We start from the raw sequence: 12321 nt of genomic DNA, 5'->3' as shown, positions 1-12321 counted from the left end.
GGGACACGGGTTTGAGCCCTGGTCCAGGAAGATCCCACGTGCCACAGAACAACTAAGCCCGTGAGCCACAACTAATGAACCTGTGCTCTAGAGCCCGTGAGCCACAACTACTGAAGCCCGTGCGCCTAGAGCCCATGCTCCCCAACAAGAGAAGCCACCGCAATGAGAAGCCTGCGCAATGCAATGAAGAGCAGCTCCCGCTCACCACAACTAGAGAAAGCCCAAGTGCAGCAACAAAGACCCAACACAGCCAAAAATAAATAAAAATAAAATATATTTTAAAAAAAAAAAGAAAGAATTTTCAATACATAAATCAAAAGATCACCTCATGCTAACAAATTACATTCCTTCCCCTTATCCATTTACCAACCTGATGCCCAGTGGAGACTCTGTCTGTCCACGCAAGTTACCTCCCTGCAACAGATGTGCAACTGTGTAAAATGCCATGTAAATAGTGGAGTCAGAGAGTGATTCAATCAGCCACTGCTCATCCCACGGCAGACGAGTACCTGTGAGATAAAAAGAAGATAATTAATGCATGAGGAACCTAAGAGACACTTCATCTACAAAATTCACATTTTTAAGAGCAGGTCTATAGCACTGACAAAGCTACTTATTTAGGTTCTTAAATTTACTTGAATAATTAATATAAATAAACCAGTAAATAAAAAAAACAAAATGGTTGAAGCACTAGAAACTTTCTATTAAAAAGAAACTGCATCATAAAACCTATATGGGGGCTTCCTTGGTGGCGCAGTGGTTGAGAGTCCGCCTGCCGATACAGGGGACGCGGGTTCGTGCCCCGGTCCGGGAAGATCCCACATGCCGCGGAGCGGCTGGGCCCGTGAGCCATGGCCGCTGAGCCTGCGCGTCCGGAGCCTATGCTCCGCAACGGGAGAGGCCACAACAGTGAGAGGCCCGCGTACCGCAAAAAAAAAAAAAAAAAAAAAAAGCTATATGGGCATTAGATACTTCTACCACCAGGTAGATGGTAAGGGACCACATCCTAGTTTCCTTCACCCTCTAACCAAAACCTCTCACTTCCAATTCAGAAACACACTGGAAGAGAAGAAAAAAAGGTGAAGTTTTAATTTGCTGTGTAACTGGCAAAGTCATTCAAACAGAAAATTTTGAAGTTTGCTTACCTAAGCCGTAAGTTCTTGAGCAAGCATGCTCTTGCAGCCAATCTAAGGTAGCTTCAAAATTCCTCCTGGTCTCCTCACAGAACCTGGAGAGAGTAGAAGATAAAGTATCTCTCTCCAGCTTCATTGTCTTCCCTGTTTCTCATCTCCTTCCCTATCACTTTCTCCCATCTTACGTTTCCAGGTTCTTCAAGCACTGGGATGTCTGTTTTTTCCAGTTCTCTTCTCCATAATCCAAGTACCTGGGGGTGGACGAATTGATTAAAAAAAAAAAGTCAAGGATAAGCAAAGTGACAGAAGGAAATTTCTTCTTGCTATAAGAAAAACTAACCACTGGTCACACAGGGCCACGACGCATTCATCTGAAGACCTGGACATAACTTGTTTCTCTGGTTCCATGTAAATATATGCATCTCCCTAAACGGAAGTAAATAAAAATATATCAGATATTATGTCAAGGCAATCTCTATTCCTCAAGGAAAAGAAAAGTAACATTTTAGAAAAAAAAATGCTCTACCACCCATAACCAAAACCCCAGGTTTTCATTATGTCTTCCCTCTTCCCAGGGTAGAAGTTATCTGCTTTTCTTTCTGCATAACACTTGCTTCTGAAAAGGCGTGCACCTTCATCAAATGGATCACCACCTTCTCTAGGTACAGCTTATTCCTTTTCAGAGTGAAAGATGTTTAACAGTTTCTAATGCTATGGTTTGAAGGTTAGGCTGCCTAGGGCAGCCTTTTATTCTTGTTATAATAAAAATATAAAGAGGAGGATATGGGGAGGGGGAAGGGTGAGCTGTGACAAAGCGAGAGAGAGGCATGGACATATATACACTACCAAACGTAAGGTAGATAGCTAGTGGGAAGCAGCCGCGTAGCACAGGGAGGTCAGCTCCGTACTTTGTGACCGCCTGGAGGGGAGGGATATGGGGGGGGGAGGGATAGGGAGGGTGGGAGGGATGGAGATGCAAGAGATATGGGAACATATGTATATGTATAACTGATTCACTTTGTTATAAAGCAGAAACTAACACACCATTATAAAGCAATTACACCCCAATAAAGATGTTTATACATATATATATATAAAGAAAATAGATGCACAGAACCACTGCCTTTAAAAAAAAAGAGATGCACAAAAATTAAACACAGAAAATACTTTTACTAAAGATTTATAGCATCATGAAAAATTCCCACTAGACAACTGACCATAAATTTTACTTTTAGAAAAAAATACAAATATCTTTTAATGTATTATAATCCCAAACTTATTAGGCTAGGATAATTTTTAAAAATAAAATTCAGCATTATTATTCAAAAAATGATTCATTGCTCTGTGTTCTTAATGCAAGTTCTTCACACTGAACTTAAATAGGTAGGACTTTGGTTTAAAGATGGTAAATTAAAAACAGACACTTAATTAACTCTGCTCCCTCTCAAAATTCTAACAAAATAACAACAAAGAGGCTTTTTTTGTCTTAATGGTATGAAGCTACAAAGACAACAAGAATGGGAGAAGAAATAACATCAACCAAATTTTGGAAACTAAAAAGTAAAATGAGTGACAATTGTATTAGCAGATCAAAGGAAGCTAGCTGAATCCTAAGCCCACAGAAGAGAAGGCTGAAAAGCAATTCAGTTTGCATTACAGACCCTCCAAAAAGACTCAGGATTTGTGGCACAAGATAGTTCTGGAAGAGGAGGTAACGTGAGACTGGAAACAGGGGGACTAACTGAAGTCTTTTCAAGAAGTTAGAACCCCAGACACCCTAATCCCACACCATGCAGACAGACAACTGCCCCTTCCTATGCCAGCAGAACAGTGAAGGTTTACTCTCTGGAGAGGACAAAAGAGAGTCAACCAGAGGATGAAGTTGAGGGTATGGGTATCATAGTGAAAAAGAGGGATTAAGTGAAAGTCAGCACATTGGGTGTTGGAACCCAACCTAGTAATCTTCCACCATTTAGCTCCCAAAATGCTCAGTTAGTTTAGACCGTTTAAACCGGAAACTGAAGAATCTTCTGAGGGGAATCTAACAAACCAAGAAGCCCTAATTAACATCAAGGCTAACATCAGGTCTCCCTAAGGTCCAAATGGACCTTCCAGCTCTCTCCCAGCGAAGCCCAGAGACAAGCCCTACCCATATCCAAAAAGGTTCCAATCATCTTTTTGTACCCACTCTTAAATATCAATAGTCTTCCTCAGATTAATAAGAGATTAAAGTTTCATACCCCTGAAACAAGAATAGCGGCATCCTATAAAAAAAGGATCAGATAACAATAAGCTCTTAAACTGGCTCTGAGTTGGTAAATGCTGAAGCTGGGTAAGAGGTACATAAGAATTCATTATACTACTCCATTTTTTCATAAATTTGAAATTTTCCACACAAAGAAAAAAATTTTAATGAATTCTTAGAAACATTTATTTATACACACACACACAAGCACACAAGTAGCAGATATAAAAAACACAGAAGGGCTTCCCTGGTGGCGCAGTGGTTGAGACTCCGCCTGTCGATGCAGGGGATACGGGTTTGTGCCCCAGTCCAGGAAGATCCCACATGCCGCGGAGCGGCTGGGCCCGTGAGCCATGGCCGCTGAGCCTGCGCGTCCGGAGCCTGTGCTCCACAATGGGAGAGGCTACAACAGTGAGAGGCCCGCGTACCGCAAAAAAAAAAAAAAAAACAGTAAACAAACGAACAAAAACTCACAGGAAGAAAAAGGTGAGGGACTCCCCCAGATAGAAGAGCAAAAGAACTTTCAGAGTCTAAGAGATCCAATATCTGAATAATAAGAATTCAGAGAGCAAAAATAAAGAATGGAAAGGGATAAAATAATTAAACAAAAAAGTCAAGAAATTTTCCCAAAATTGGAGAACATAAGTTTCCAGATTGAAGGAGCCCAGCATACAGCCAGAAGAATGAATGAAAACTGACCTACACCAAAATAAATCTTCATGAAATTTCAAAATACTGGAAGAAAAGAGAAGATTCTATAAGCTTTGGCATGGTGGGGGGCAGTGCAGGGAACAGTGGAGACACAGGTCACTTATAAAAGATCCATTATTACCAGAATGGTTTGGGACTTCTCAACAGCATCACTGAACCAGAACACCATGGGTAATGGCCTTCAAATTTTTAAGGGAAAATTATTTCCAACCCAGAATCCTACACCCAGGCATTCAAGTATGAGGACAGAATAAAGATACTTCAGACATGGAAGGTCGCAAAAATTTACCTTCCAGGCACTGTTTTTCAGGAACACTACTAGAGGCAGAGCATCACCAAAACAAGAAAGTAAATAAGAAAGAAGAAGCCATGGGAGCAAGGAAACAGCAGATCCAACTCAAGAGAAGCAAAGGAAATCCTAAGTAATGGTGGAGGAACATCCCAGATGACATCTGAGCACACCTACAGTAAGCAAACGGTGTGGATAATTACAACAGGCCAGAAGGCTCTAGGAGAACTTTCTCTAAGATGTAAACAACAGCATACTCATGTGTTTGAAGGTACTGAGAGGAGAAATAAACAGTTGGGACAGAGTTTGGGGATGAAGTATTGATAACTGTATTTAAAAGTAAGAAAAGTGGGGGGGGGAAAAGGGCAGTTATTAACTCTAGGGAAAACCAAAAGCTAGGGAAGAGAAGTTCTCATTGTATACTACATTATGGATCAGCCATGTCTCAAAAACGTACACACTGACTACTGCTCTAACATAAATTATAACATACCTATACTAGCAAGATGGTGGGTGGAGAAGTGTATACAAATGCGAGGTTAGAGAGGAAGCCACAGGTTGGAGAAGAGTTAAATCTTGATCTTCCACAGTAGGAAGTCTATGGCTGATGGCTAAAATTGAAAAATTTTTAAATTACACTACAAGTATTTAGATTAGAGATCTATAAGAGAGGCAGAGGTCAATACTAACAGAAATAACTAAAAGAGATGCAAGTAAGCCTGTCCAAGGAAGAGAAATTTAAGAGAATGTGGAAGGATGGAGAGGAAATTGCTTTTTTTATTTTAATAAGACTTACAGATCATTGTCTCTCTGTATTATGGGTATACACAACTGTCAAAAATAAAAATTCAATTTCAAAAGTTAAGTAACTCAACAGAAAAAAGTTACAACAAAAATGAAGAGGGGAAAAAGGATTAAAGTATAAAGTACTACATAAAGAACTGTCAACTACCAGTACCTCGAATGGTTACTGCCAGGAAGCATCACTAAAATTCTCTGTGCGTGATTTGTACATGCCAACTTTAGAACACTATCTTCATCAACATTACAGGTGGGATGTTCAAGTTAAATGAATTGCTAAATAGGTCTCCAGTTTTATATATAAATAAAATTATACCTTTAATATAGCTCCAGGTTCTACTACAGAACTCACTGCTAAGTAACACTGTAAAGTCTATTAACTGAAAGCTCTTCTCCTAAAACAGCCTTCAGAGGATAGCCTATTACATACAGTGTCAATCATCTTGTTTTTAATAGTCTTCTTTACATCTTGGACCTTCTGTCCCTTAAATCCATCCACCAACATTACCTAAAAGGATGAGAAGTAGGGAAAAAGCACATACAATTAAAATTTGCTTTGGGTGCCCCCCCTAGAACTTTCCCTAACTAAATTTACTTGCACACACAACCAAAATATTTTTAGTGTGAAATTTATCACATTTAGAACCATAAATTTTTATTTTGGCACAGCTTGGACAGCTAATATTTACAACACACTTGTTTTTCTTTCAGTATAACTAGGATAAGTATTATGAACATGATTAGAAAGAAATGCTCACTTCCTTCCCACTTCTCAGGTTTCCATGTGAAGAGAATTCCTCTACCCTAACTCACATCATTCCTGAAGGCTTTAGGAGAAGGAACTGAGCAAATGCAGCTCGGCCCCACTTAGGCTTCTCTTTACAACTCGGCCTGTTGCCAGCAAGCATTCTCCTTTGCTTGCCCATGTGATAAACTTGGCTCTTAGAGGAAGGCCTACTGTTTTTCAGCTCTGCCTTTTACGTAGCAGGGAGACTTAATTCTAGGGCAAAGTAATGACTTGCCCATTGCTGTCACAGAGCAAAGCCACAATCCCCTTCCAGCTGATACTCTGACTTCCATCTATCTGACTCCTGTTGACTCTCTCAAATAGTTTTTTTTTTTTTTTTTTTTTTTTTTTTTTTTTGCCACACTGCACGGCATATGGGATTGGGATTTTAGTTCCCTGACCAGGGATTGAAATTGGGCCCTCAGCAATGAGTGCAGAGTCCTAACCACTGGACCACCAGGGCATTCTTAATAGTTTCTATCTTAAGTGGAAAAGACACATGTTCTTTTTTCTGCCCCAGTTCTCTAACGTACCAAGATGCTTCATATCTACTTAATTCATCATTATGAAATTATAGTTATAGATCATTATGGCACAGGGGCTAAAAGCACAAATCTTAGAGCCAAGATGCCTAGTTTGAGTCCCAGTTCTGCCTCTGCCTGGCTGTCTGGCTGATCTTAGGTTAAATTACTTAATCTCTTAGTGCCTCAATTTCCTCACCTATAAATTGGGAATAAGTGGCACTTCACAAGGTTATTTTGAGATGTAAGTAAGTTAATATATAAATGCTCTATAAGTGTTGGCTTTTACTGTCATCCAAAACGTGTAAGTTACTTTTAAAAAGGACATACAACCAATTCTTGGTTATCCAGAGAAATGAAAGTAAAGGTAAAAATAAAGAACATTCTCACTTACAGCCTTAAAAATCTTCATTTCAACCTCAAGTCACTAGCAACTTGATTGAGTTTTTACTTTCTCTAGCCTCATCTTCTTTCCATGGAAATGTAAGCCATGTTAACATATGCACAATTGAGGAGAAAAGAGAGGTTCACAACTTGTCTGTTGTGCTAACATGGCATGGAATAGGCATTAACAAGTAAATTAATGAACTGAATGAAACTGCTTATTTAAAATATGAACTCCACAATTAAGAGAGCAAAAGAAGGGACCAGGTATGGTCCATGCAATAAACTTTTGGAATTTATTGTAAAATAATATGAACTAACTTTATCTTCTCAAGAAATTCACTCAGAGATTAGAGGGCACAAAAATGGAATTTCCGTAAATACTATTGGACCAAAATAGATTAAAAAAACAAATCTGGAAATAGAAGAACACAATCTTATAGTAATCCCTTCTCAAAACAGGATAGAGCTGAAACAATATTGAATTTTTCTATAGTTTTTTTCTAAACCACTAAGAAGAAAATCACAGAGCATGGAGTAAGTAAATCAAATAAAAATGGTAACAAAATTACTACTTACACCATCATAAAAGCCTCTTAGGTATAATTTCTCCTTTGCTTCTGCAAGTTTTTCTCGGTCATTCTGGCTCTGAACTTTCAACTCATCACACATGGTTACAGCAGAAAGCTGTCCAAAACCTGGAATTTCAATGACTGGCACCTGCAAAAAAGAGCAATGTCAGAACTTATTCACATTGAATAAACACAAAAACAGCCCTAAAGGCATAGTCCTTTTGCCTCTACTGTCCAATGAAGTCACTTCAGATCTTATATATCACTAGGGCAGTGTCACACATTAGGGACTAACATCCAGATGTGAATGTGTCCTCCTACTCTCCATAGGAACCCCCCGCATTCTCTGCACCAACCCCCGCACTGTCCCTCCCTCACTACATACACAACTTCCTCAGCTCTCAACCCCACACTGGCACATAATTAATTAAATAATGTTGAAACTAGCAAAACGCTGTAAACAACTAAATTTATGGATGGTCTTATTTCTGGTTTATATTAAGTCTTCTGGATTCTTCATGAAAATTATTCACTAGTAATTTAATTTTTTTTTCTTCTGCAGATACTAATATGAAAACATAAACATTCATGAGTAATATGGCAAAATTTTGTCTTTAGAAGCCTGGAAATTGGCCACACTAGAAAATAAGCTCCTATAAATTGGTAATGCTAAAAGGCTATTTGTTTGTTTCAGAATTACAGGTGCCAGGTGCTAAGAAAATGCCTATTGCTGGTTTTTCTTTTGCTCTTATCCACCACAGCAGATATCATGTTAAAGCAAACAAACTCTTAAACTCCCTCTTATTTCATACTCTACCAATTATGTAATTCTGTGACAAGTAAAGTGCTAGCTGCTCTTTGTTCTCTAATAAAGAAATGGATATTAATATTCTGAATCATCTATGTACTCACAGGCTCAAATGGCAAGACCATGTCATCTCTAATTCCATATTTTGCTCGTAAAGCCTACAAAAAAATTGGAAGTTAATAATAATGATCAATAGTTCACTGGTGCAATAAGTCCCCTACATACGAACAAGTTCCGTTCCCAGAGCACATTCATAAGTCCAATTTGTTCATAAGTCCAATTTGTTCGTAAGTCCAACAAAGTTACCCTAGGTACCCAACTAATACAATCAGCTATATAGTACTGTACTGTAACAGGTTTATAATACTTTTCACACAAATAATACATACAAGACGAACAAACACAAAAAATAAAGAAAATATTTTTAATCTTACAGTACAGTACCTTGAAAAGTATATTACAATAGTACTGTACAACAGCTGGCATACAGGGGCTGGCATCAAGTGGACAGGCAAGAAGAGTTACTGACTGGAGGAGGGACAGGAGGTGGGAGATGATAGAGCTGAAGGATCATCAGCAACAGGACACGGAGGGCAAGCTGCAAGTTCACTCATGCCTAACATGGATGGCACAGGTTCTGGTTCCTTGCTGGAACCAGATGCACATTCGCAGCTTTCAAAGTTCACAACCTGAAGGTTCATATATAGGGGACTTACTGTACAATCATTAAGAGAAGCACCCTCCAAACTTTTTTAAACTATTTTTGTTTTTCCCTCCACAGAGAGCAATTTTTTAATTTTACAAAATATCTCAAGAAAGGACGTATGATTTTAAAAAACTAAACAGTTTAAGTTAGAGTGAATGATTTAAATGATGAAACTGTACAGCCAAAAGCAAAAATGCACGCACGCATGCACACACACACACACACACACACACACACACACACACACACACACACACCACTTAAAATGAGGTTCATATTCCAGGTTGCAATGAAAATGTGAATATTAGAAAATTTTTCTCAAATCTTTTTTCAAAAGTTTTATGAAATCCATCACATCAACAGGTTAAAAAAGAATAATCACACAATCATATCAACAGATGAAAAAAAGTATTTGGCCAAATCCAATACCTATTCAAGATAAAAACTCTCAGTAAACTAGAATAGAAGCAGATTTTCTCAACTTGGTAAAGACTATGTATAAAAAACCTACAGCTAGGGAATTCCCTGGCGGTCCAGTGGTTAGGACTCCGTGCTTTCAATGCCAGGGGGCAGGGTTCAATCCCTGGTCGGGGAACCAAGATCCCACAAGCCACGCAGTGTGGCCAAAGAAAAAAACAAACAAACAAACAAAAAACCAACCTACAGCTAAAATCATACTTGATGATTTTCAAAAAATTCAAAGCTTTCCCACTAAGATCAGACACAATACATATCCCCTCTCACTACTCCTTTTCAACATCATACTGAATGCTCTTGGTAATTAAATAAGGCAAGAAAAGAAAAGGTATACAGACTGCGAAGGAAGACAAAACTGTCATTGTTTGCAGATAGCATGATCACCTATGTAGAAAATCCAAAAGAATCAACAAAAAAAAGTCCTAGAACTAACAGGCAATTATAGAAAGGTTGCAGGATACACGGCTAAAACACAAAATTCAATGGTGTTCCTATATACCAACAATTAACAAATGGAACTTGAAATTAAAAACACAATACCATTTACATTAGTAACCCCCAAAATTAAATACAGTTGCCCCTTCAACAACATGGGGGTTAGTGGTGCCAACTACCCCAAGCAGTCAAAAATCTGCATATATCTTTACAGTCAGACCACTGTATCCATGGTTCCACATCTGCAAATTCAATCAACCACAGATCACCTGGTACTGTAGTACATATTTATTGAAAAAAAGACTTATAAATGGACCTGCACAGTTCAAACCTGTGTTGTTCAATTGCACTTAGGTACAAAACTAACAATGTAAATGTAAGATATGAGGAAAACTACAAAACTCTGATGAACAGCATCAAAGAAGAACTGAATAAATGGAGAGATATTCCATGTTCAAGGATTAGAAGACATAATGTTGTCAAGATGTCAGTTCTTTTCAACTTAACCAACAGATTCAATACACTCTCAATCAAAATTCTAGCCAGTTACTTTATGGATATCAACAAACTGATTCCAAAGTTTATGTGGAGAGGAATAAGCTCCAGGATAGCCAACTCAATATAAAAGAAGAATAAAGTTAGAAGACTGACACTGTCTGACTTCAAGACTTACTTATAATAAAGTTATAATAACCAAGATAGTGTGGTGCTGGCAAAAGAACAGACAGATAGATCAATGGAACATAACAGAGAGCCCAGAAAGAGTCCCTCATAAATACAGTCAACTGATCTTTGACAAAGGAGCAAAGGCAATACAATGGAGCAAAGACAGTCTCTTCAACAAATGTTACTGGAACAACTGGACATCCACAAGCAAAAAAATGAATTTAGACACAGACCTGACACTCAACACAAAAATTAACTCAAAACAGATCATGGACCTAGATGTAAAACACAAAACTATAAAACTCCTAGAAGATAACACAGGAAAAAACCTAAATGTCCACGCATATGGTGATGCCTTTTTAGATACAACACCAAAGACATAATCTATGAAAGAAATCATTGATAAGCTGGACTTCATTAAAATTAAAAAGTTCTTCTCTGCAAAAGACAACATCAAGAGAATTGAAAGACAAACCACACACTGAGAAAAAATATTTTCAAAAAACACATCTGATAAAGGACTCTTAAATATACAAAGAACTCTTAAAACTCAACAATAAGAAAACAAACAACCTGATTTAAAAAATAAGGCTTCCAGGAGCAGGCTCTGGGGAAGGGGTGGCAGGCACCATGTTGGGCCCTGAAGGTGGCGAGGAGAAGCCCCTGAAGCACGCCAAGAAGCAAGCCAAGGAGATAGACAAGGAAGGTAAGGCATTCAAGCAGAAACAGAAGGAGGAGCAGAAGAAACTCAAGGAGCTAAAAGCGAAGGCCGCAGGGAAAGGCCCCCCTGGCCACAGGTGTTATTAAAAAATCTGGCAAAAAGTAAGCTGTTCCTTGTGTTTGAGGCAATGATGATCCTAATTCCATTCCTGTTTAAACATCTGAACTCCCTGCCATAGTATCTGTTGCCACTTATAGCTAGAATGAAGTGTTGTCTTGGAACCTATTGTACATTTAAGAATAAACTTTTGTTAAAAAAAAAAATCATACAGTGGCTCATCTTGTCTTTAGTTCTCAGCCATTTCTTAGCTTATGAGACCTGCATAAACCCAGCCCAGAAGCCTGCCAAAATGTGTTCTTAAGTCTTGGTTCTATCCTGAATTCTGTACCACCTATAATTAAAACAACTCATTTAAAATAAATAAATAAATCAGCCAAAGACCTTAACAGACAAATCTCACCAAAGAAGATACACAGATGGCAAACAAGCATATGAAAAAACACTCCACAACATCTGCCATCAAGAAAATGCAAAATAAAACAATGAGATATGACTACACACCAATTACAATGGCCAAAATCTGGAAAACTGACAATACCAAATGCTGACAAGGATGTGGAGCAACAGGAACTCTCATACATTGCTGGTAAGAATGCAAAATGGTACAGCCACTTTGGAAGACAGTTTGGTGGTTTCTTACAAAATTACACATACTTTTACCATATGATACAGCAATCGCACTCCTTGGTGTTTACGCAAAAGAGTTGTCTATACAATATCCTGCACACGGATGTTTACAGCAGCTTTACTCATAACTGCCAACACTTGTTAGCAACCAAGATGTTCTTCATCAGGTGAATGAATAAATGTACATCCAGACAACAGAATATTATTAGTGCTAAAAAGAAATATGCTATCAAGCTATGAAAAGACATGAGAAACCTTAAATACATATTGCTAATTGAAAGAAAATCTAAGAAGGCTACATACTGTATGATTCCAACTATATGACTTTCTGGGAAGGTAAAACTATGGTGACAAAAAAAAAGATCAGTGGGGACTTCC

The 12321-nt window shown here is 38.2% G+C and overlaps 1 protein-coding gene across 2 annotated transcripts in view; it reads right to left on the bottom strand.

Moving 5' to 3' along the window:
* Nucleotides 1-12321, bottom strand: part of LARS1 (leucyl-tRNA synthetase 1) — a 65557-nt gene that overhangs the window by 28453 nt on the left and 24783 nt on the right. For both annotated transcript variants that reach the window (XM_027081716.1, XM_027081717.1), the window contains exons 13-19: nt 8356-8409; nt 7451-7591; nt 5610-5687; nt 1474-1559; nt 1319-1384; nt 1146-1228; nt 371-509 (exon numbers count right to left, since the gene is read on the bottom strand). In XM_027081716.1, coding sequence (XP_026937517.1) covers nt 371-509; nt 1146-1228; nt 1319-1384; nt 1474-1559; nt 5610-5687; nt 7451-7591; nt 8356-8409 — 647 coding nt within the window. The remainder of the gene's footprint in view (nt 1-370; nt 510-1145; nt 1229-1318; nt 1385-1473; nt 1560-5609; nt 5688-7450; nt 7592-8355; nt 8410-12321) is intronic.

The sequence above is a fragment of the Aethalodelphis obliquidens genome, unplaced genomic scaffold (assembly GCF_003676395.1).
Source record: "Aethalodelphis obliquidens isolate GAN/ISIS:26980383/991018 unplaced genomic scaffold, ASM367639v1 scaffold45, whole genome shotgun sequence".
Classification (NCBI taxonomy): domain Eukaryota; kingdom Metazoa; phylum Chordata; class Mammalia; order Artiodactyla; family Delphinidae; genus Aethalodelphis; species Aethalodelphis obliquidens.
This window is presented reverse-complemented; position numbering and strand designations above follow the sequence as displayed.